This window comes from Phragmites australis, chromosome 16, assembly GCF_958298935.1.
Source record: "Phragmites australis chromosome 16, lpPhrAust1.1, whole genome shotgun sequence".
Lineage (NCBI taxonomy): Eukaryota > Viridiplantae > Streptophyta > Magnoliopsida > Poales > Poaceae > Phragmites > Phragmites australis.
The window spans coordinates 9,533,081-9,559,583 of NC_084936.1; the positions used below are offsets into that span (position 1 = coordinate 9,533,081).

General features: G+C 41.5%; 2 protein-coding genes across 3 annotated transcripts; both read right to left on the reverse strand.

The window, feature by feature from the left end:
• Positions 1–997: 997 nt before the first annotated feature.
• Positions 998–3,200, reverse strand: LOC133895557 (uncharacterized). The gene has a single exon (XM_062335969.1). It carries the CDS (start codon positions 3,087–3,089, stop codon positions 1,179–1,181), a length of 1,911 nt encoding a protein of 636 aa, XP_062191953.1. The 5' UTR covers positions 3,090–3,200; the 3' UTR covers positions 998–1,178.
• Positions 3,201–10,997: 7,797 nt separating this feature from the next.
• LOC133895761 (uncharacterized) lies at positions 10,998–15,858 on the reverse strand. Of its 2 annotated transcripts, XR_009905647.1 has the most exons (6): positions 15,393–15,858; positions 14,536–14,650; positions 13,761–14,435; positions 12,590–12,761; positions 12,032–12,121; positions 10,999–11,923 (listed from the first exon to the last, which is right to left on the reverse strand). XR_009905647.1 is itself a non-coding variant. In XM_062336263.1 (5 exons), exons 1-5 carry the CDS (start codon positions 15,473–15,475, stop codon positions 12,096–12,098), a joined length of 1,071 nt encoding a protein of 356 aa, XP_062192247.1. In that variant the 5' UTR covers positions 15,476–15,858; the 3' UTR covers positions 10,998–12,095. The 2 variants fall into 2 exon arrangements, 1 of the variants encoding a protein (XP_062192247.1); XM_062336263.1 differs by having other exon boundaries at positions 10,998–12,121.
• Positions 15,859–26,503: the final 10,645 nt, after the last annotated feature.

A 26,503-nucleotide genomic window follows, 5' to 3' on the forward strand; every position in this document is an offset into this window, starting at 1 on the left:
AGCGGCGTTGACTTGAAGAATGGATTGGGAGAGATAAGAGGCGGTCGATGGACGAGAGAGAGAGAGAGAGAGAGAGAGAGAGAGAGAGAGAGAGAGGTCACGTGGGAAAGGTAAGAGGCTCTGTGTCTTTCTGGTCTCAGTGAGTCACGGGCTTCACGGGAGGGTTGGACTGCTGGGCACATGGGGCTAGATGGGCTCCTAGTCTACTGTTTTGATTTTGGTGGAGGAAAAATCAATGGAGGGAGGTAGCAGCTATGGCGGGCAACAAAAACAACGAGCCTTATCAAGTAGCTCGAGCTCACCTTGTCAGAGCTCACAAGCTTCACAGCAGGCTCGAGTTCGGCTCGATTTTCAGTCAAGCTGATCTCGAATCAAGCCCCTCGCGAGTCGAACTCGAGTAGCTCGCGAGCCTCGAGTTTTTTTGACAGCCCTATTAGCAGTATAGGAGTATAAGACTGAATGGTAAAAAAACTAAACGCTAACATCTCAGCATAACATGTACAGCAAACAAGCAAATACTTTAACTTTGTCATTGACTAGTGATTAGACAGCGAACCAATAGTAACACAACAGACAGCTGAGATCAACTTGTACATATGAATAACTTGATATTAATGTTATCATGTACAGAAGTTACATACAAAAAAGTATTTGTTAGGGGATCAAATATATAGCTATGTTATGAGTGCCCAGCTTGCTAACTAGCAAGCGCCAGTGAATTCTTCCTTTTCTAGAGAACAATCCACAGTGAATGTTATACATGACTAAAGTTGAAACTTGTGTAATTTGCTAAACAGGAATCCATACAGTGTTTTGAGGGTAAAGACAACTTGATGCCCACAGATTTAGCAAGGAACTTGGCATGCTCTTTAATCAGAAGCAATGGTGTCTTTCAACAGTGCATGACTGAAAGAGAGAAGCAGTGGTATAATGTTTCAAGAGAGCAGCAAAGTACAATGCTTCTTTGTACAGATAATAAAATGTGTGAAATGATGAGTAGCTTTGATGAGTAAATGACATACCATATCAAGACAATAATAGACAACTAAAAACATGACAGAATTCAGCCTCACAAAAAATAAACACACATCCCTACATACAATGGGAAGTTTACACCCAGCTGTATAAGTAAACAGACAAAAAAAGGCAAGGTAATTAAAATACAAAGAAGGTACCAATCAGATGCACAGGTAACTCCCACTGGAGAAGGTATGGCCAACCTCATTAAACTGGGCAATTCCATCAGTGGCTGGGCATAGTTTGATGCCAGACAATGTGAATGGCCCTTGGTAAGCAAACTTCACCATACCAACAACCTCTAGCTCACCATCCTTGGAGTCTTGGTCAACAGGCATCCGTGCCCTGAGCTTTCCAGCTGGACCTTTCAAGGGAATGTCTGGAATGTGCCATCTAAGCTCCCTCTCTGCCCGGTTCAGCACAGCCTTGGGTGAAACATTGAGCAGAGTTGGATCCACAGGAAGCTTAACAATGAATGTCACATTGCTCAGTGGCTGTGGCAACATTGGATTGGACGCATACTGTATCATCACTGAGAGCAACGTCCCACTATGGCGCTTCACAAGGCGCATTCTCAAAGGTAGAGGTGAGTGCTTGGGCAGGAAGCTGTACTGCATAATGGGAATGGGCTCCTCCTTCGACGTTGTCCTGACATGGAACAGCCCGTTCTGGAGGTTACTCAACACATTACTCTGCAAAGCGGCCTTCTTCATTCCAGATGTGCCCTCAAGCCGGAATGAGAACTCTGTCTCTTTCCCTGCTGCCTTGTTCAGTGGCAAGGTCCGGAGGAAGATTGTACCCTTCAAACCAACCCGTGAAAGAATAGACTCCTTGAATTCCGCATTGATCTCCTCCGCAATGTACAACTCAGGGGCGGTCATCTCTGTTCTCTTGGTCACCAACAAATTCTCCAGCGGAGTACCAGCAGCTGTGTTTGGTGGCTGCCCACTTGTTGCTAGCAGCTCAAGACCAGTGATGGTCCTGTCCTTATGATCCTTCTTCGTTGTGGTAACAAACTCAGAAGCATCCAGCCCACCCCCAAACGGTGCATTGAACCCTTCAAATGCCTCAGCAAGTGAAGCCTCCTCGTTGCCAAACTCAATTCCACCATAGTCACCTTCAAACCCTTCAACTCCAATAAATGTCGGTTTAGTCGCCTCAGCTGGTGGCAAAGTTGTGACCTCCAATCCAGCAAGTGCAGCTGCAGGATCAGCAACCACAAGGGCAGTCTCCTTGTTCTTCTTGAACCCACCCACCAATGCCTCCTCCGGCTTGTTGTTAATCAGGTCGCTGGCTGCAAAGGGGTCCTTATCCACAGGCGGTGCCTCCTCAGGTGGAGCCTCATCCCCAGTAGCCACGGTGGTCGCAGGTGCAATGTTAGACGAGAACTCGTCACCAGCAGAGAGGGTCTCCTGGGGGAGCTCGAACGAGGCGACGGAGAAGCCCTCCCTCGCGGCGTGGCGATCGTGCGCGAGGTGCTCGACGGCGGGCCAGGGATCCGCACCACGGGCGCGGGCCTCGGCGTCAGGGGATGAGTTGACCATGCGCGCGAGGTTGTCGCCATGGATGGTGGCGAGGATCTGGGAGAGGCGGACGGATCCCACGCCGTGGAGGACGAGGTCGAGGGCGAGGTAGACCTCGGGGTACTTGCGGTGCACCTTCTCCGGGGTGACGTCGACGCCGCGGCAGGCGGCGACGACGACGGAGACGGCCTGGTTGACGGCGTCGGCGACGGCGAAGGCGTTGACGGCCGGGGAGGCGTGGTCGGAGGAGGTGGTGACGCCGAGCACGTAGATGGAGTTGACGAGGCGGTACACGACGCGGTACTGCGACTCGACACCGACGACTAGCTGCCCGGACGCCGCGGCAAGGGGGTCGTCGCCGATGGCGTCGAGCGAGGCGGAGGAGCCGGCAGGGGACTGAGGAGTCTGCTTGCCGCGGGCGAGGTGGAGGCGCGCGAGGCGGAAGGTGGAGACGGCGGCGAGGGCGCGGGAGACGGGGAACCAGGAGCGCGTCTGGAGGAGGATGTCGGGGCCGTTCACCGGCTGCAGGGAGATCGCGAGGCACGCCATGGCGGCCGCCCGGCCGGCGGCAAGGTCGCCTGTGCGGCGCGGGATCTGGGAGCTAGGGTTCGGGGCCGGATCTGGGGAGAAGTGGGATCTGGGAGTGGGGGTGCGGCCGTGCGGGGAGTAGGAAAGGGGAAGGAGACGGACGGGTGCACGGGGCGAGCAGTGCCCTCGGTGTCTTTGCTCCTATCTTGGCCGTTCAATCATGCCAGGAAGGGTTGAGATGAGTCACTACAGCACAAGGGTTGAGATGATCATTTCCGTCCATCTCAAAAGAGAGAGAGAGAGAGAGAGCAATTTCCATCGATTTTACTCGCACTCCTACTTTTTTTTCAAAATTAATCTTTTATTTATGAAGTTTCACCGAACGGATTTTTAAGAAGACAAAAAAAAAAAGCAGACGTACTAAACTGGACATACATGATGTTAACATTATAAACAGAGTAGAGTCATTTTAGTATTTTTCTCTAATTGTAAATATAGATTGTTTTGGATAGTATTAGAGTACAATGGAAAAAAATAACCCATTTATTTGTATTAGTGTTGTATTGTTCGCCGAGACAAGCTTGTCACTGTTGTGATTGCCTACGAGCGAGAAATTATTTTATTACTACTCATATTTACTATGTTTGATTGTTGTTGTTGCTGTTTACTATTCCAAAACTTATAATAGCTCTAATTTCAGAACTAGTCAATGTTGCTAGAGTGGAAGAAACTGATTGTTGTTGTTATAATTTGGTAAAGAAAATTTGGAAAATTGTTGTTTTTCTTGTGTACGATATTCTTCTATTTTGCCGGCCGATTTGGATTGTGAAGGTGTGTAATCAGGGCTTGTCCTAGGTGCGTGTCGATTCCCTCTTGGGATACCATATTGTTTATCATTTTTCTTGAGGAGCAAAGGGTGCAAGATTTTTCGCTAGGGCTATGTCTCTTGTACGACATCAGTTCAGCGTCAGTTAGATTATTAGGTTAATCTTGGTCGTGGTCATATAGCGGCTTGTCTTCTTGGCGATCAACACCTCCCATAGGCCAATGCAAGTGGGTCTACAGCGGTAACCATGGACAATAACTTTCTCTTTCAATGGCTTCACATGCCGTTCTTGATGTTAAACAAAAACCAAATATCATAGATTGTTCATATCATGAAAAAGAACTTGTCACGTAGCAATGTATGCAAAGCTAGACAATGAACATTTCATAATACACTCGTTCGGCATATCTTTAGGATAAGAAAAAACAACGAATAAACAAGTTTTCTTAAAAAAAGACCAAGAAATCTATTTTGTATTGTTCTTATTTTATTGAAAATGTGTTCCATGAGACTTTCTTTCATTGAAGAAGTCCATAGCTTGTTCTAGGTGATGCTTTTAAAAAATAAAAAGAAGGGTACATTGCCACTGGTTGTCTATGACATGGTGCTAGGAATGTATTGGTTGAATACCTCGGTAGGGAACACAGCGCAACAAAGAGATGATACCTATGCCTCCAACCTCAGTGTGGCAGCACCGAATTAAGATGGAGACACCATCACCTGTTCCCAGCAAAACCTCCTCATGGCGTATGTTCGGTTGAGAGATTTCAGAATTTACCATTCAATTCACACGCCTTTCAGCTTGTGCCACTCAATTTGCATGGCTTTTATTTTATGCTACTTAATTCATGAATTGTTTCGGAACATACCAATATGAACAATAATTGACCATTTTACCCCTTGATACAGGGCAGCCCGATCTTGCGATGACAATGGACAACTGCGAACACCGTTATCTAGAAGGCAGCAATACGATGTGAAATTGAAGTAGTCTTGTCGAATACATGACCACAACAGTAGTAATCACATCACAATCCTCGCTGAAGAACCAATCCACACAACCTACACGTAGGGTTCAAAAAACCGTCGGTAACCGCCTAAAAATCGCGGTTACCGACCTTCTCGGTCCGGTCCGGTTTCAGAAACCGAACGGTAACCGAAATTTGAATTTAAAAAATTCGAAAAAATAAAAAAATTTAAAAAAAATTCAAAACAAATCTTTAAAAAAACTAGACACAATTCTAAGACCTTCTGTGAAAAACGTTTTCAAAAATAATATCTTTTGCATCATATTCTATAGGGAGAAAGTTTTAAAAAAATGAAAAAATTGAAACGTGCGGCTCAGTTATTAACTCACGTTAAGGAAAAGTGTAACATGCAAACACATATTTTTCTTGTATAAAAAATATTATAAGAGAATCTTTAAAATTGATTTCACTTTATTTAGAGTTTTATTAAATTCTCTATGATTTTTACAAAGTTCACAAGCATAAAGTGAATATGTTAAGAAAAAACACTGTAATTAACTTTTTCATGTCTACTATTATTTTTTCTACATAAATCATAGTATAAATAAGCTAATGAAAGTGGTTTCACTAATTTTTGAGGTGTGATGGGTCAGTTATGAATTAATCTAGTCGCAACACATTTACACAATCATGCATGTTACAATAACTAATTCATGAGTTCATGTATTTTTAAAAGACATAGGATCATGTAAGAAGACTAACAAAATTAGTTTCATGATTTTTGGATTAGCAAAGAGTAAACTATGCATTTAACTTGGTTTAACAAATACAATTTCTCACAAAAAAAATTTGAACTTTTTTATGAGTATAAATACTTTTATCATGTAGATCATGTTACAAGGAAGCCAACAAAATTTGTTTCACTTGATTTGAAGCTCAGATGAATTAGTTATTGATTTTACAAGGTTGAGTCCTTTTTTGGGTTTTTTGTTGAACTGCGCTGAAATTCGATAAAACCGCTCAATAAATCGAGAAAACCGAGCGGTTACCGACCCAAACCGCTCGGTAACCGACCAATTCAAAAATATGAGAAAATCGCTCGGTAACCGACCCAAATCGCTCGGTAACCGACCAAAACCGAGCGGTTACCGAACAGCTAAAATCGCAATTTTTTTTTCCAAAATTCAAATTTTGCCAAATGAATTTTCTCCGAATTTTTTTGAATTTTTGACCAGTAACCGCGGTTATCGCGCATTTTCGGTTACCGCCGGAGCTCGGTAACCGAGCTCCAGTCGGTAAATTGAACCTTGCCTACACGTAGGTAGAAGCACGAATTGGGCGACCATAACAAATCAAATCCCGACAATCTTGGAGAAATTACAAGAACAAAGGAAGGAGAGAATTCTCAAGTTCTAACCCTAACAGTAGCACTCTAGCTAATAGATTCAATCTCAGAAAAATAATCACGTAGTCCCCCTTACAAGATCCGTTCTCAATGAATTTATATGCCATGGTATGACCGGGCCGACTAAAACTCACGTAACAAACCGACCTGTACAAACGAAACCAGACTCATCTGGAGATGTCATCTGGAGTTGCACGTAATCAAGGTGGCCTGGTCGACATGTGGGTCACATGCCTTCTTTGCTTCCTTGCTAAGCATGCACAATTTTTGGACGTCGTCCAAACGCGTTCGAGGATATCTTTATCTGGCACGTCATTTGCAAATAGGAAACCAAATCCTTGGCGAGCTGGTACATGCATACAGTAAAAAAAATCTGGACTCCATTTAGTTTTCCAGAAATTATCTCCTCGCATGCTGGAACCTTGCTTCTCGCTTGGAGTCATTTCTTGATCACACTCCAATGGATGCATGCGCTCTTCGTGGAGTTTTATTACTTCAAGTACATGCGACCTACACATGCACATATACACGACATTAGGCAGCACCAATGTTCTACTATTAAAACTATAAAGCTTATGTGAAGAATTGACCTAGTCATTGCAAGAATCTGGAGAAGTGCTATTGTACATAAACCTTACTCTGCAGTTTGACAAGGACGACTCGAGGGCTACTTGCTTGGCTCTCGTGTCGCTCTCCTCAGGACGACTCAACCTCGCCGCCTTTCGGGCTCGTCATCGCGCTTGGTGTGGCCGCCGCCGCCACTATCGTCTGGCAGTGGTGGTGGCGGATAGCGGTGGCCAAGTGGTCCCGTCACACCCTTTCTTCCTCTCCTGTCCACTTCCTTTCTTCTCTTTTTTTTCCTCTTCATGTTTCTGGAGCTGTCGGTCTCGCGGTGCGTGTCGTCCTCCTTGTTACCAGTGGGTTCGATCCACGAGCCGTCGGTCGGACCCGTGCGTTTGTGGTTGCATACACACACCCCCGGTGGGATTCGTGCAGGTGCGAGCGGATCGACGTGTTGACAATGGGATCCGAGCATCGGTGGCCGGTGCTGCGTGCTGCTGGTGTTGACGGCCTCCACACGGGAGTGGGGCAATTGTCACATTCCAATTTCTTAATCACGCATTTAAGCAAAATAATACTTCTTAAGCATTATGCTTAAATTTTACGTAATGGTAATCCGGAGCGCTAATGCACTTCATTAATAATTATTTGGATAAGGGGGATAGTTGGGGGAGAAAATAATAAAAAATACATTAGAAATACTCATTTTCTCTACCATGTGGGCCCCACATGTGGCCTCACTCCTCACCCACTTCCTCTCTCAAGTGGGCAGTACCCCACCTGCTCTCTCTCTCTCCTCCCTCACTCCACCACGTCCTCACCAAGTGCAGCACACAGCTGCAGCTCTCCCTCCCTCTCTCACTTAAGCTCAAGTTCTCTCTCTCTCACTTTCTTAACAAAATCCGAGCTCAAGTGGAGGATTCAAGGTATGCATATGGTACCATTGTATTCTCTAGCTCATGAGCTATTTATCTATCCAATCCATTTTCGTTTTCGTGGAAGAATCGAGTAGTTCTTGAAGTTCTTGGCATTCTTGAGCTTTTTGGAGCAAAAATAGAGTTTTGGTCGAATCTGAGCTCTAGAGTCATGTTGGTAGTTGATGAGCAAGTTCTAGTACCCTTGGACTATCCCTAAAATATTCCCTTTAGGCTTGGAAAAGATCGCAACTTGAATCAACCAAAAATCCACTCGAGAACAGCTTTTCTGGCTAACTCGGATACTCCGGACTCACTCGAATACTCCGGGTTCAACAGAATTTGTTCGATAAATTGTGTTAAAAAATGGTTAGAGTTTAGGGTGCGAGTTTGGTTTAGGATCCTTTGGATAGGGCATGTACATGTTTGTGTAGCACAGATTTATAAAATGAGTCAAAACACCAGAGTGGAAAAAATTGTGAAGAAACCAAGTCTGTATTGCTCAGATTATCCGGACAAACCCGGAGACTCTAGGTAGTTATGTGATTGTGTAGCCGAGTGCTTCGTTCGAAACCTCACTCGGAGTGTCCGGTATATCCCAGATAGTCCGGACCAACCCGGAAGTTCCGAGTCAAGTTAAAAAAATGTTAACCGAGAGCCTTTCCCGGAGGATGTCCCGGATACTCCGGAACCTGGATACTCCGGGCCAGGCAAATAAAAAGCAGTAACCGAACACCTCTTCCGGAGGGTCTGAGCCCAGATACTTTGAACTAGTATGGATACTCTGGATGGCTGTTATTTTTCGATTTTCGTTTAGATCGTTTTAGCATTGCATTGATTCACATATTTTATACTTCTAGCATGTTGTTAAGCATTGTGGCATGCATTGTTGCACTTTATTCATACTCATGGTATTGCACGCGTTATTCTTTTTAGCGAACGTTGAGCCGGTGATCCAGGAGGGCGAGGGAAACTTTGGCAGCCACCTGAACAGCAAGGCAAGTATATATCATATTGCACCCTATTAGTTGAATTCAATGAAGTCTAAATATTGATAAATTATGCTTATGTATAGGTTTGCATGTATAGGGAGTCGATGTCAGGAACAAATAGGTAGAATCTACACCAATTGCATTCTTCTACCTTGATGACTTGTTCATCCACATTCCTTGTAGCTTTGAGATAATGTTATGTCTAGGTACAAGTTCGACTTATATGCTTAGCCATCCTTAGGTCTTTCGGTAGATGTCGAACGATGACGTTTTCCGTTGTTCGCGAGCATAGGATTTAATCGCACAAATACATGGTTGATGTTGTTATGGTTGGTTGAGTGGTGAGTATGAGACGAAATGTGAGCGGTGTTAGGGGTGTCATTTGCCCTCAAGAAAAGTCCAGGGGCAGTTCGGGAAGGGAACCTGGACACTGTAGGCCGCTTGCATCATTTAAGGCCGTCCGTCGGTACAGTTGGCTTTAGCACTTACCTTACTCACCATATGCTGATATAATGGTAAGGCAAGCCGAATACCTTCGCAGCTGTGGCTTTGTGGGGCCTGAACATCCACGGTGTGAGCGGGGAGGCTTGTAAGTGGTACTAGTTTGCTCCGGGAGTAGTTCTAATACCACCGCGCCGAGCGATGCATGCTGCACACGATTGGGACTGGTTGGGAAAGGCTGACACGGGTACCCCTTGTGTGCACTTTAGCGGGTGGCACAAACCGTATGGTCCCCGAGTCGTGTGGGTCTAGGAGTATCCCCATGCAGGGTGTATAAACAGTTCGAACTGCCGCACTCTCGGTCATGAGCATGCTATGGTTTCATTTGTATCGGTCGTAGAGTTCTCGGTTGTGGATGATGGTTCGAATATGTGGTTTGTGGTTCGGATATGTGGGAGGTGGTCGAGATGACACTTGTTATACATTGATACTATTGTGGTTACAGTTTCATATGATCAGTTGGTAGTTGCAGGGTAATTTCATATATGTTAGTTAAGTTAGTTGCTCACACATATGTCTAGGTTGCTTACCGCTTTAATTAACTTAACCGCATATTTATATTCTTGCTGACAGCTCAATGCATAATCCTTGAAGTCAGGATATTATATACCCATATTGTGTAAGTCTTGCGAATACCTTTGTACTCAGGGTTCTGTCCTTAAGTTGATGCAGGTACTCCGGCTGCTAAGGAAGGGGCGGTGTTCGGCTACTTTGTGCCTGCCGATCAGGGTGGTGGGTAGGAGTAGTGCATCCTACTCCGAAGCTCGAGCTTTTGGAGTGGAGCCTAAGGGCATGTGGCTCCACTCTCTTTTGTTGTCTAGTTTATTCTTTCCGCTGCGTAGATCTTTGGATAATTAGGAGTTGATGGGTTTTTGTCTCCTCCTAGCTCGCTTTTGTTATAAATTGTTGGAATTAGTTGCATGCTTAATTTTTTAATATAAATGTTTATTACTTGTTCTTTATTAAGCTATGTTGTGATGTACTATGTTGGAGGCATGTGTTCCGATCCTTGAGCACAAAACACATGTCGGGACTACCGGAACAGGATTCTGGTTAATCGTCGAGGTTGGATTATGAATAATGATCCTACTAATGATTAATTAGAATACTGTTTGGATGGTTCCTCACAGCAATGTTGCATGATCTTCTTCTGTTGCTGGTGAGCCAGATCCGCGCGTCGTCTGCTGGATCTGTGCATTTGCGACCGGATCAGCGCGCCACCGGCGGGATTCATGCGTGCGTAGGGGGCGGTTCCGCGTGCTGCTGCCGTCGGCAGCGTCCACATGAGAGTGGGGCGGTGTAGCGCGGAACACTAGCCGCCTGCGCTGCTCTCCTCTGGTGGCGGCTCGCCTCCCTTCCCACATCTCCACCCACCGTCGCCTCTCCCTCTTAGCCTCGCTCCCTATTAGAAGGTGAGTAGGGCGAGGGGAAGACTCAGACAGGTGCTATCAGAGCTCGTCATTGCCTCCCGTTGGGAGTTCGCACCATGGCTGCCATCGCGCCGTCTCCGGCTCTAGCCTCCGCGCCTGCCCCGCCGTCGTCAGATGCTGCTCCTCCGGAAGGGTACTGCAACAGTCAGCTACTGTGTGTGTTGATCTCTAGCGGTCCATCATGTTGGTGTTCCAATGGATCAAATATGTTTTATCTGCCAGCATATTTCTATGAAGGCTACAACAGTTTCATGGGCAAGTGAGATGATTAGCTTATATCTCTATTTCCTGATAGAGTAGAGATTGCCTCAGCATTGGCTAGACTTGAGTAGTTTTGTGTTAGCAAATTTGTACATAAATTAAACAAGCTCAAAAATGTAGTATCTAGGATGTCCTCGTCACCCTACCCTTCTTGCTCTGCTGCTTCTTCGCTTGAACCTATGAGACACCACGGAGGACGATGGTGTGGACGCTACTGCCGTCACCACCCCTTCACCCGATGCACCCTCGTAGCCTCCATCACCTCCGCGGATTTGGCCAACCTGTCTGATCCCACGCTGCTCGACCCACCCAGGCACCCTCACCGCCTCCTTCCTTTGTCGTGTGCTATGGATATGGCCAAACTGGCACTGCCGCAGCCACGATGACGACCCATCCACTCCCTAACTCGAATCGGCCTCTAAAGGTGCTTGGCGGCGTTGTTGCTCATGTCCATGGTGCTCATGCTGTTGCCAAGCTTTGAGAATGCTGCCTCCCACGCCGAGAAAGCTTCAGGACCTTGGGGACTCAACGGTAGTGGACGCGACAACGACAGAGCGGCGGCCGCGGCAGTGGGACACCAAATCAACTTCTAACAAGTAACAAAGCTTGTAATCTGGACCATCGATGGCTTGATCTGAGGGTTCAAAAGCAGTGCAGTACCATATTGGTAATCCAAAAAGGGTCCGATGCAATAGTATGAATAACCCTCAGATCCTTCAAACAGCTCATTTCATCTCGGTACTTCCACAACTCATACAAATAATTCTACTATTGTTTTCCCACAATCAGCTCTACATCTTTTTACAATTACCTTCGTGGGGGTATAGAAGTGAGAAAGGAGAAGAGCTGCCTCTATTTGGTAGAAATCAGCCATCACAACAGGTCACAAATTAACCGTAACTCTGATTAACCTTACGATGATTATGTGTCGGTGAGCAGTTCAAGATATTGAATTATGTATTGCACAATCGAAATCCTCCCCATCGTGCTACTTTCCCTGTCATACATGCAGCCACACATGTAATTAGACGCTCGGTTTGTGGAGTTTAACTGAGCATGTGAATAACACCGATCATGATTTGTAGAATAATAATGGACACTAAACTGAACAGCAGAATCATGATTAATTGTCCCAAGGTTGCTTCACCAGCAGAACAATGTAAGCCTTGTCATGCAGAGGAGACGAGAAATGGTACTGCAAAACACATAATTTGATTGTTAGTGTTGACCGAACTGAACACTGATTTACATCCATGTCTGTTGCTCTTGCCAAGAAATTTAAATGTATAGCAATATAATGTTATAAAAGAATGCACTACTAGCCATTAGAACCAAAATTAACGAAGCAAACTTATATAATTCGTACTTAAATTCACATGAAAATCAATGTACCCGCTAGGGGTATTAGTAACCTAGTATGTTCAACACCTTTTTATGCCTATGTTAATTGATACCCCAAACACAGGAAAATAACAAAACAAAGCCACCCTAAATACATGGATGTACAAGCAGTTATGCTGTAAGCTATTTATGGTAATAAAACAAATCCATGACAGGTATGTAAAAACCGCACGCATGACAGCTATCTATTTTGTTGCTTATCGTGTATGTGACTATATTCTCACTTTCTCAGAGTAGAAAACAAGACAAGTTTGGCACTAACCAATCAGAAAGATACTCAACACCAGTAAGAGGGTGATCCGAATAGAGCGACCAAACTGAATGTTCTGTTGTTGGCATTGTATATGAGGACCACCCGTCCTTCCATAAATTCCAGAATTTTCCTTCCAATTGCTCAAACAATTTCTGCTTCTCTCGGTTAGCCCATTAAATCTCTGTAGAAACATAATTAACAACATGTTGTTAGAAATTAGCTAGACAAAATGATGACAACAGTTTCTTGAACAAGTTCATATAAACAAAAATTAATCACAAAAGTGATTGACCTTGCATTGGACATGTCTAAAGCAGAACATTTACAAAGTGGATCATGCTTGTTATGCACAAACAGAAGTCAAATGTCCATGAGTAGTCTTGTAAAAATGAAACCGGTAATAACACACAGGAAGCACTAATATGATCATACCACTAGAGACACAACATTTCCTAAAAATACACATAGAGAAGACTTGTCAGCAGCAACTACTCGCATGCCTCTGTTTGGCAGCAAAACTTCTGTCCACATCACAGACGAATCCGGGCATATGTGTGTCTATATGTATCAGAATCTTTCTTTTCTTTTACATTTTTTTTGGGTGTAACTGTGTAAATAATAGGATATCACCCTGATAGGCCAGGGTGGACTGTGACGCACCCCTCTTTTCCACTTAAAAACCACTAGTGATGTACTTAGATTTCAGTAATATATACTTATTTGTGAATTAGCTCTTCATACGATGAATTAATACAAATTCCACTTAACTGGCCCCCTCTTAGGTTTTGTTGAAGCTCCGCCACTGGTCATACATAAATTAATACTGGAAACTATCACGAAACTGGAACACTGACCGTGTAATGCATCATGGTACAGAAGGTGCAATTAAATCCAAATTGTAAAATCTCAATCTAGAGAGAGAGAGAGAGAGAGAGAGAGAGAGAGAGAGAACAGCAAAAATGCAAGGTTGCAATTACTATGTATGAATCCATTTCTTTTATTGTAGACAGGCAAGGTTAAATCTTATTATTCATTTAAAGGATGAATACAGAATTCAAGAGAAAACTAGGTATACTATTCAGCTAACATATTCTAGGACCATTTGAAGAAGCAAGTATATGATAAAATAAAAGTATTATTATTTAATATCTGTAGTCTACAATAGAGGAAGCAGTTATACCTGTGCTAAAAGGTATATACCCCTGAAGTTGAGATGATTTGACATATCATATCTTGATGGACGATGTTCACCACTCTTGGGTTTCCACAAGCTATTCCAGAACCATCTCACTCTTGTTAAAGATTCTGTGCTTTTCCGGGTGACCAATAAAGTAGTTGTTTGACTTGAGGCGTCAACCCTGTTTGGGGACAATTTTTTATCATCATCCATCTTATTACCAATGTCAATTTTCCAATGATCATCGCCAGAACTCAAATTTGTTCTGTGGCCATGTAACTGATCAGCCGGACAGCAAATTTCACTCTTAACACTAGAAATTTCTCTGGGTGGTACTTCGTGTATGTCTTTAATGATCAAAGCCACATCCTTGTGATTGTTCGTGCCATTCTTTTGTCTAGATGGAATACGGTTACTACCATCTATGTTTTTCATTTCTGAATAAAACTGTGCAGGTGCTGAAAGGAAAGCAACTAGATCATCTCGCTCCTCATCATCTAACTTTACCCAGTTGAGCCCTTGCCTGCCATTGTCGATTAAAGAACTGTTTATTACTTTCTCTACACGAGAAATCTGATCCTCTATTGCTACAATAAACTGCCGACGCCTGGCCACTGTACCCTCTTCTAGTGAATACTTATCACAGCTGGAACTTACAGCTCTCTCAAACTGCTCCAACTGCACGACAACACCGACAATCATTAGCAAGACAACATAAACTATTATACCGCATAAACATATGTAGAAGTCAACTTCAAAAGTTCAGGTAAAAACATGCCTGCCATTTTGCTGTCCCTAAAGCTGTTTGAAGCTCCCTTTGCAAATCATCTACCTCCTCTGAGCTAGAACCATTACTACGCTCACGCATCCATGTTCTATAAATAGATTCCATCCTGAAAGAAGAATTCACCAAAATCAAGAACTTTGCATTGAAATACAGGTTCCAAGTTAAAATATATTTGCAAGTGTAGATGCCTGTTTTAACAAGAGTTCATATTGTCACAATCCAAGTAGAGCTACATGGCAAAAACGAACAAATAGAATTGTCAGCCCAAGCAAATTAATAATTTGATTAGAAAGGGCATGCTTGCCCCAAACATAAAATACACAAGAGCTATGTAAATCGACGAAGAAGGTACGAGAAGCCACAAGAGACCCAGTTTTTAACCCAAAACATCACCAACTATAAACGGAAAATACAGACAAATTAGGTAGAAGCAAAACAAGACAATGTTAACAGCAGTTCACCAATCAGAGCGCACACATAATATCCAACCAGAGCACCATCCAACAAAAAATATCATTTAACAAGCATAGAAATCTCGTCGACAACACCTAACGATCCAATGAACGCATAATAAAAAAACTAAAAATTCAATACTACCCTTTTACTAGAATCACACAAGTACAGACAAGAACGCATCAAAATCTCACCTTTAACACACTACACGTCCCCAATCAACCAAATAAGAACAAACCAGCAATCCAATCTTAACAGAGTAGAACAAACACGCACCAAACCCCAATCCTTTTATGGCAGAACAATCCCAAATTCATGGCAGAAGCACGGACAAAGATCGAATCTTTTTAGCCCCTAAGGCAACGAATCGAACCCAAGGTTAAGAAGGCACTCACAGGTCTGCCGACTCCTGCACCTCCTCGGCGGCCTGGAAGAACCCGTCCTTCTGCCACTGCTCCAACCCTCCCGGCGCCGCCATGTCGGCCGGGCACCACCACAGATCAAATCAGGGACCTAACGGCCGTGGCGGCGGTTCCAAACTCCAGCCGCCTCACCTCAATCTCGCGCGCGACGCCAAGGAGCGAGATCTCGCGGTCGGGCTGACCGACCAAGAGCTGTGCACGCCAAGAAAAGGCGGCGAGGCGATTGCTTCCGCTTTTTCACGGGGGGGCTCCCGCCCTCGTTGCGTCGCGGAGAGGAGAGAGACGTGAGAAGAGGGAGGAGACGGGGAGGAAGATGCAGTAGGAGGGGAGGAGAGGACAGAGGAGAGGGGAGTGAACTACTCCTCAGCTATATCGCCTGATCACCTCCTGGTTCTGGCTGTTGGTGTTGTTTGGTTTGGATTCTTCCTTCTGGTGACTTCAGGATCTCTGCTTCTTTCTTTTCTTCGCTACCAGCCTCTACCTTCTTGGATCAAACATTAACATTTGTTACTTTTATCTGAAAGCTTTTCTGCTTCCTCATTTTATGAATATTTTATTGGTACATAAACAATTATCAGTACATGTTGGCAATACAGCTTATGACTATGTAAGACTTATTATTTTTTATAATGAAAAAGAGTTTTCAGCCACGGCATATTATAGTGCAAATATCCTGTAAGACATTATTTACTCCAAGCAACTCAAGAGCGAAGGCAGACTAAAATGAGGTGCCCATATATTTACTGTTCATTTACTATTATTTACTGTTTATCATAGTTATATTTGGTCCCAATTTTGGATGGGAGGTGTCTATGCACCCGCCTTCCACAACGTCGCTACGCCACTGAAGCAACTAGCTCTGAATAAATTATTCAATGTAATTCGCTTATTTGCTCGGCCGTACGAAGACAAAAGGGTTTTGTGTCCTTTTAGGTGTAGTGTGAATTTATTTTCTCATGACGATTTTCTATATTGGCATGGAATTCTTGTAACTATGTTAATGCCTAAGTTGCATGCAGTATTAAAGAATTTCTAGCTAGCTTCAAATCACATTGCTCTTCGCCTATCAATTGTTTGTCTAAGTTGTATAGCTATTGTACATCTTGTTTTAGCCTAATCTCACCCTGTTCTAGAACGGAAACTCGGACCAAATCACCAAAACTTGTGTTTTGAAGTGTGAAACTCCTTTAAATCTCATGTTCAGACATGAAACATTGGAGTTGATTTTTGAGGAAAAAAAAGTTGATACCTAGGAGATACGTAGTAAAAAGTAAACTTGGGTGAAAATGATGTCCCTTTAAAAGGAGATATCGTTCCTTAGGGTCTTTCTTTCAGAACACAAGTTATAAGACTGAATAATAGTATAATGATCATGTACTTAACTTGAAAGCTATAAAACTCTAGGAACAAAGGAAGCACAAAAGTACAATTACATGAATATATAATACCAGGCAAATAATTATTAATTATTCAAAAGAAAAATAAAGTGTCGGCCAGCGCCAGAGGGGCAAAAACGGTAGCCAACAAAAGAGAGGCTTGCTTTGATAACGACTACTGTGGGTTCCCCGACTTGTTGGACGCTGATGCGCCAGCCACCCAACACACATACAGCTGCTCCTGCTTTTACTTGCACATATCATTTTTAATCAATATAATAATCATGTGTTTAAAGATGTGATTCGATCAATATAATCATGTGTTTAAAGATGGCAATATGGCACATATATATATATGATTGTGAGGGCCAATCATTAATTTTTAATCAGGTTGTGCTTTGGAGGCACCAGCCAAACTACACACCTGTCCTGATGATGTGTGCCAGTTCATTTTACTTTACTTAAAAACGAATGCAGCTACAGAACCTGTGAGCCCTACTTGCCATTAGCCACTAAAACCAAATTAACCATTTTTTTTTTTGCTTCTGCTGCTAGCCTGCCACTATCATTTTGTTTCTCCACATACACCTGCAGGATCAGTATTTTATGCAACAAATATTGAAACTATTGTTGATTTCAATTACATTTAGTCGAGTAAGAAATTTGGTTTTTTACCGCCAAAATAACATAGAGCCAGTGAATTCCTTTTGGTGGTGCTGAATGACAAAGACAGCAGCCATCACTATCTGAGGACAATATGTTACCTCCACTTAGATTAGCAATAATTCTGGCTACAATGCAATGTACTTTGTTCACCTTAAGTTTCTATACTTCCAAATGGGGTATCACAAGCGTGACAAAACCTGGATCACCCAAAGTGGCCATCCGAATCATGTCCCAGTGGATGGCACACAAGCAAAAAAAAAGAAAAAAAAAAGAAAAGAAAAAAGACAGAGGAAATATTGCCAGAAATATCATCACCAACAACAATAAATTTGTATCCAGGCAAATATTTGGAAGAAATGCCCTGGTCCTTATATTTTTTTAGAAGAGAACATCAAGTCCAATATGCAACCTGTTTATTGTTTCAGATACTTATTGAACAATTATTGCAATATGATCAAAAGAGAGACAACATCATTTCTCTTAGAGGTCAGAAATTACAGAAATTGCTATGGTCTACTCTGTCCTCCATATTACATTTTGCTAAATTGTTACATACTCCCTCCGGTCAAAAATACATGATGTTTTTTATTTTTTATGGTTTTGGATGTGTAACTTTGACCACTATTTTTATTAGAATATAGTTACAATATTTAATAAAAATATAATATTATGAAAGTATTTTAAGACAAATCTACATGTATGATTTTTATGTTTCTAAATTAAATATTTTGGAAGCTATTGATGGTCAAAGTTTTAAAAGTTTAACCGAATCGTAATCAAAGGGTCAAATATTTATGATTAGAGGGAGTAGTATTTTGATGAAGATTTTTGAATACCGTAAAGACAAGGGTGTAGTGTAGGCAAACCTCAGAGAGAGACGATTAATATACCCGTGCAAGATAATATATTTTACGTGTAGAAAGGCATGAACATTAAACTGACGACACTAATATTCCAGATGCCTCTCAATCCTAGTGCAACATTGGTACCAAAAATCTTGAGATGCAACACTTACATGGATTTCAAGTAAGACCCTCTATCAAATATAATGAGCTCTGTTTTGAACTATAATGGAAAGCACCAACCAGAGTAATACATAGAATTGCTCCATCCTGTAGGCTTCACGACGTATAATCCTCGAAGTGATTGAGGAAATAATTGAACACCTACAATTTTCATCTCTCATAAGTAACCATCCCAAATTGGGCTCACAAATACTGGACATAGCTGGAAGACCCCAAATTGTTGGGCTTTGTACGCAATGAGTTTTTTTTAGTATCAACTCATCTATCATTCTATCTCACACCAAAAAATGGTGACGAACTCATCGGACGAGCTGGGGCGGGCCTACATAAGGGTAAGGTGTGCAGATGTAAATCCAAATGTTTTTACAAAAAATTAAATATGTATAATATTTTTCTTAGTTTCTTAGGTCTTTGATATTTTCTTAATAACATAGGCACAACTCCTAGTGACCCAAGTGGCCAAGACCAACATGATAACGCCCAATGCAGCAAGTCGGCAACGCTCCTAGTGGCCTAGCATCTAACAGCCAATGTCCAATCCTCAATTGCCCAAATATGTGACTATATCCCGGTGGCTCAACATCCAAATACACACACGAGATGAAGGACGACGCCACCGAGCTTGGTGGCAGTGTGAGCGCTACAGGGTGGGGTAGGGTGGCACGAGCGCGACCTCACCCATCGGAGTCACTTCACTTACGAAGGAGCTACAAGTTTCAGAGTTTTGATCCCCTCGAATGTGTATTCTCGGTTTCTCACCTTCAATTCATAAAAGATGTCATTACTAATTTGTTGTTCATATTGCTTTAATCATAATTTCCAATAAAAGATAAATTTTATTCCTTGCAATTAATTTATGTGACTATGTGACATGATGTTCTTTACATTTCTTTCCTACTGAGTACTGATGCATGAAATGAAATACTAATGTGATATTGTGATAAAAAAGTACATAATTTATTTAAATGACATCTTATTTATTTTACCATATGCGCTTTCCGATTTATAAATGGTACTATTTTTTCTTTAGAGGTTGTCAAACAATCTTTTTGCTAGCTATATATATCTATTGTTAAAATACTGCATCCGATATTATGGACGAGTATCATTACACGCGGTTCTCTCTGATTAGAGATTTCAGCGTATGGACCACAAGGGAGACATCACTCCATCCCAATAATTTGCTTCAAAAGTAGCTTTCGTTCACCAAAAGCAAGAGTGCGTTAACAATCAGGAGCAACGTACTTACTTAAATCTCAAGCCATAGAGGCGCAAACAAACCGACGAATGGATTCGCGTAATCGTCAGATCAAACATCTGATGACTGAGCATCTTCAGTCCTTGGATCCATATCCAAGAGAGAGGAAAATGCAGTTGGTTGCATCTAACGCATGTGCAATAGCTTCCCATCCACATGTCAGCAAAGGAAGGCATTCCAACATACTCCCAGTGTGTTATTGCACATTCAATTAACGAAGCACTTCCTACTAGGAGTCAAGCATTCCCCATTTTTCTTTTCTAAAAAAAAATCTCTTTCAAATTTAACTTCTGATTTCAATTCGAATTTTATCAAAAACCCCCAAAATTTTCAACAGAGAGGAGGTGATCAGAAGAGGAGTAGAGGAGTGAGGAAGATTCAAAATGAGGCGACTAGGAATTTCAAATTCAGGAAAGTTGAAGCTTTTGGCGATGGTGACAAAGTCGATATATTATCATCACAGAGTGTTATGTTAAATAAAAGCACAATTTTATATTTAATGTAATTTCTAAATAAATCATAAACAAAAACTGATAAACTAACATCATTATATAGTGATAGTACAATATAGACATGTATGTAATAGAACTACACATGTAATTTTTGAATGTACTCGATAACATGAACATCAAAGTGCTGCTCAGAATGACAAACATGATTAAATAAAGATTGATCATAGCAAATATACCGATTGGTAGTGAGAGACACAGAAGCCCTTGTGATGATGGTATATAGGTCGATGGCGACGAGGAAGCAGATTACAAGCAGTCGACAACAATGAGAAAGAAGATCATACTCTTTGGTCTCTTCGTAACCTTATTAGAGATTACCTAAGTCTCACAGACTGTGACTAACAATTAGGCTTATATAGGTGGGTTTTTGTCTGTGACCAACAATTAGGCTTATTTAGGTGGTGTAGTATCTAGGCCGCTAGTTAAGTGGTAAATATTTTGGTGATTAATAACAATCGTATTATTATGACTACACGTATATTTTGAAGGGAATCAAACACTTAGCTCACAATCATTTTATGAGCTTTCTTGGTCTCTCATGAGTTTCTATTAGACGATCAAAAAATATTTGCGTCAAAATTAAGGATCTTCTAGTTCTAAGTGTCACAAGATGATAAAGGATACTTAGAGTAGATATAGGTTCCGTTCTAATCTTTTGACTGTACTATAAAGGGAAACTAAGTATTGTAGCTTGATCTAGTTGAGTCTAAACTTAGTTGGATACACACCTGCGAAAATCCAGCACTAGGTACCTCAAAGATTCACATGGGTGAGAAGTCAAAAATTAGTGCTCAAAGTCAGTTGAATTAGATGAGCCTCAGAGTTTTTGTTCTCACCGGATTATTCAGTGCTGAAGGACTTGTACTCACCGGATCTTATTTCTATTTTGAGCAGAAGCTAAATGATCTCACCGATTATCCGGTGATGGTAAATATGTGCACTGGAGTATTTAACAGAAGAGATATTTTTTGAGAAAAATTGAAGTTAAGTACATTGAATTATCCAGTGTTCAGAGAAGGTTCCAAAACATTTAACAGAAAGTTGAAATTTTTGGAGGAATTGGAATTCAAGGTACCGGATGGTCCGGTGTCGAGATGTTCAACACACTGGAGCATTTTCAGACTTAGTGTCTCAGTGCATGAGAAATGAACTCATCAGATTGTCCGGTGTATACAATGGTGTGTGCACTGGACCATCCGGTGTTCACAGAAAGTATGGGTGGATGAGGAATAGCTAGATTTGGACCTCTAGCCTATATATACCTCATCACTCGGGTTCTTTCGTCTCTCTTGCAACCCAGAGGAGTTCATACACATTTTGTGTCATCACGAAATAAGAGAGAGCACTTGAGTTAATTTTCAAGTCCCTAATGAAGGTTAAGGACTTCATTAGCGCTTCAAGAGTAACGAGTGTGCATCTAACTGTTGTTTAGACTTGATAAGGATTAAGTGAACTAGTTAGCCTGTTACTCTTGGTGGTTGGCAAGACCTAGCCGATCGTGATGATTAAAGGTGTTCTTGGTGAGCTCTTGGAGTTCTTGTGGGAGCTCCGGGAATAGCTTGTACTTGGTTTGATGCTCGCCAATCTGAATATGGAGAAGTGGTAATCACTAGTGAGCACTGGAGTCTTGGTGACTCAAGGGGGAGCGATATCTTTATGTGGATTCTCCAACGAGGATTAGATGAGAGTGCCTACTCTTCGATACCTTAGAAAAAATCGGTGTTCTCTTTCCCTACTCTCTTTCTATTCGGCAATTTACTTCTAGCATCTACTTTCATGCAAGTTTTAATTCCGTAATTTACTCTTAAGTTATATGCTTTCATGTTTGTTCTCTATGGTCTAGCTTGCTTACTCGAGTAGTTGCATTTCCTTCTTCTAGTCTAAGACTACTCCTTGTTCTACAAATCGATAGTTGTTTTAAGGTTTAATTAGAGCACTATTTACCCCCTCTAAGGTCATTAGATCATTTCAATTGGTATCAGAGCCTCGTGTTCTTAATATGCTTAAAATCCTAGAACAATAGTCCCCGGGAATGGTGGTAGTGTGCCAAATTTCAAGGGAAAGAACTTTGCTTATTAGAAAGTTCGCATGGTGATCTATCTTGAGGTGATTTCCTCCGAAGTTTGGCTTGCCATCTCCATTGGATTTGATCAACCATTTTTTGAACAACAAGTTAGGTGGAATGCTAAAGCTAAAAATGCCATATTTGAGGGAATTAGTAAAGAGGTCTTTTCAAGAGTGAGGAGTAAGAAATTAGCTTATGGTATTTGGACCGAACTTTGTGAAATTCATGAAGGGTCTAAGAAAATCTGGGAGGAGAGATATCATGTGCTAATGAACACTCTTAATCAATTCAAGATGTTTCCTAATGAGCTATGCAATGATATGTACTCTTGCACGAATATGCTTGTGGAAAAAAATCAATTCTCTTGAACTAACTCAATTGTCTCAAGGAGATATTAGTTGTAGGATATTGGTGGTGCTTCCTAAGCCACAATACCATATTGTCATATCTCTTCTTCACGAGCGGGATATCAATACCATGACCATCACCGATGCCGTTAGAAAGATAGGAACTCACGAGATGTTTTTATTTGGTGATCAAGAAGAATCCTCAACCAAGAAGAATCTTGCTCTCAAGGTAAAAGTGATAAGAAGAAGAAGAAGAAGAAGAAGAAGAAGAAGAAGAAGAAGAAGAAGATCAAGCTTCCATCATCAAGTGAAAGTGATGAAGATGATGATGACTCTGACTCTGACACTGAGCTTGCTCTTCTCATGAGAGGAACTACAATGATGATCTCCAAGTTTAACAAGAAGGGTTACAACTATGATCCAAAGAAGAACAAATTTCTTTCAAAGAAATTTGACAAGTCCGGTAACAGAGAGAAGAAGAGGTGCTATGATTGTGGTGAACTTGGCCACATGTTATATGATTGCCCTCATCCCAACAAGAAGAGCAAGAACAAGGGTAAGACGATTGAAGCAAGTGAGGATGAGGACAAGCACAAGAAGAAGAGCCAAGACAAGCACTCAAATAAGAAGTTTTTCAACAAGAAGGGTGGACGCTGCAAAACATATATTTTTGGTGAATGGGTCTCCGGCGAAAGCTCAAGCAATAATTCAAGTGATGATGAAGACAATGATTTCGCTGGTCTCGCCATCACCAATGAGGAACCTCTGCTTCCATCACCACCTATATGCCTTATGGCAAAAGGTAACAAGGTGAGTAGTAATGATGATAGTAGTAGCGATGATGATATTCTATCTCCTAGTAATCTATCTAAACTAATGAATGACTACGCTACTATCATCAAGAAGTAAAAGGCTAAGATTAAATCTCTTGAGAATGTCAATGCCAAGCTTAGCTCTAATTATGATGAATTGATTACTAAGTACAATGATTTGCATAAGAAACATGATGAAATAGTTACTTCTAACAAATTACTTGAGGCTAGTAACAAGAAGCTAAAACTTGAGCATATGGACTTAAAATGCAAATATTAAGAACTTGAACTTGCTTATGATGCTATTGATCCTAACTTAAATGAATTGCCCACTATTGTAGTAGTTAAGGTCAATGCATCTACTTCTTGAGATGATCTCCTTGAAATACCCATGCTCGTTTTCATATGATATTCTATCATCTCTTAAGACTAACCATGCAAGGGAGAAAGAACTTAGGGATGAGATTGCAAGCCTCAACTTATGTGTGGCCCGATTGACTAAGAGGGAGTACAAGCACAAAAAAATTATCACGAATAATACTATGTACTACAACAAGAGAGGTCTTGGTTGCTTCATCAAGGAAGTTAACTCCTATTATCAACATTGTGAAGTTATTGGTCACCACATAAGGGAGTGTCCAATTCCTTCCAAACCTCCCCCTACTTTGCCTTATAAATATAATCCACCTTCAACAATAGCCATTTCTTAATGCATAAACTTAAAATTGGAAAGGTAATAGTAAAATTCATTAGAATTCAAGCAAAGGGAATACTTCCTAGGCATCTATGGGTGCCAAAAGCTCTTGTGACTCAAGTCAATGGTACCAAATTTGTTTGGATACCTAAGAAAAAAGCTTGCTTGATCTCATGTGTGTAGGTGAACTATAAAGCCGGTGACAAACATTGAGTTCTTGATAGTGGATGTATATAACATATGACCGGCAATATAAAGATGTTCACCTCACTAAAATATGAAGTGGGCGGACATGACAAGGTCACATTTGGTGATAATTCAGAGGCAAATGTGGTAGATTTGGGTAAGTTGGCAATCTCCAATGATCTCTCTATCTCCAATGTACTTTTAGTTGAGTCTCTTAATTTCAATTTACTTTTCGTAGCTCAACTATGTGATTTAGGCTTCACATGTCTTTTTAGTAATATTGATATTTTCATTACTAGCAAGAACCATAATGATCTAATCTTTAAAGGCTTTAGACATGGACATATATATCTTATGGATTTTTCGTCTAATGAAGCTAGCTTGACAACGTGCCTCTTCACCAAGACATCTTTGGGTTGGCTTTGGCATCGTCGACTTGCGCATATTGGAATGAGCCAACTCAAGAAGGCATTCAAGAACGGATTGGTGGTTAGTTTGAAGGATATGATCTTCGAGAAGGACAAGTTGTGTAGCGCATGCCAAGCGGGAAAATAAGTTGCAAGGTCACATCCTTACAAGGCGATAATGTCTACATCAAGACCCTTGGAGCTACTACACATGGACCTCTTCGGACCAACCACCTACAAAAGTCTTGGTGGTAATCTCTATTGCTTTGTTATTGTTGATGATTATATAAGATATACTTGAACTTTCTTTCTAGATGACAAGAGAAAGACCGTTGGGATCTTTAAGAAATTCACAGAGAGTACTCAAAATGAGTTTGAAGCCACGTTAGTGAAGCTCCAAAGCGACAACGGGATAGAGTTCAAAAATACTCAAGTTGAAGAATATTGTGAAGAAAGAGGCATCAAGGAGTTTTTATCAACCTACACTCCTCTACAAAATAGCGTAGTGAAGAGGAAGAACAAGACACTGATCACACTTGCAAGAGCTATGTTGGATGAGTATGGTACACCGGAGAAGTTTTGGGTAGAAGCAATCAATACGGCATGCGATGGTTTAAATAGAGTGTACCTCCATCGACTATTGAAGAAGGCATCAAACGAGCTTCTCATTGGGAGGAAATCCAATATCTCCTACTTTTGGGTGTTTGGTTGTAAGTGCTTTATCTTTAAAAAGAGAGAACGCCTAGGGAAGTTTGAGCGTTGTTGTGATACTAGATTTTATGTTGGTTATGCATATAACTCCAAAGCATATAGAGTATTCAACAATGCCGTTGGTTTTGTTGAAGAAAAATATGATATGAAGTTCTATGAATCTAATAGCTCTCAAGGAGAAGGTATTACTTGTGATGATATAGGTGATGAACCCTTGAGAGAAATGATGAAGAAGATGGTCACTGGGGATATCAAGTCTAACGAGGATGATGAAGACATACCTTCTACTTTCACTACACACACCTCCTTGGAACCCTAACTGGATCAAGATGAAGCACATGATGAACAACCTCTTTCATCACATGATGTACACATCTCTCAAGAGGAAGTTCAAACTCAAGCTCAAGATGTTAGACCACCGCAAGACACACCACAAGAACCGTAAATGAAGCAAACACATATCTCAAAGGACCACCTAATTGATTTGATCATTTGGAGTCCATCGAGGGGAGTAAGAACTCATTCTCATCAATACTCTTCATTTTGTGAACATTACTCATTTGTTTCTTATGTGGAACCCACTCATGTAGATGAAGCCCTCAAGGATCCAGATTGGGTGATGGCAATGCAAGAAGAACTCAATAACTTCACCCGTAATGAAGTTTGGATTCTTGAAAAGAGGCCTCAAGACAAGAATATCATTGGAACCAAGTGGATCTTCCACAACAAATAAGATGAAAATAGTGTGGTGGTTCGTAACAAGGCAAGATTAGTCGCTCAAGGTTTTGCACAAGTGGAAGGCTTGGATTTCGGCAAAATGTTTGCTCCCGTGGCAAGGCTTGAAGCCATACATATCATTCTTGCATTCGCTTCATATCATAATATAATGCTTTATCACATGGATGTAAATAGTGTATTTTTAAATGACTTTATAAATGAACATGTATATGTTGAACAACCACCTAATTTTGAAAACCATAGATATCCTAATCATGTCTATAGGTTGCACAAGGCACTCTACGGAC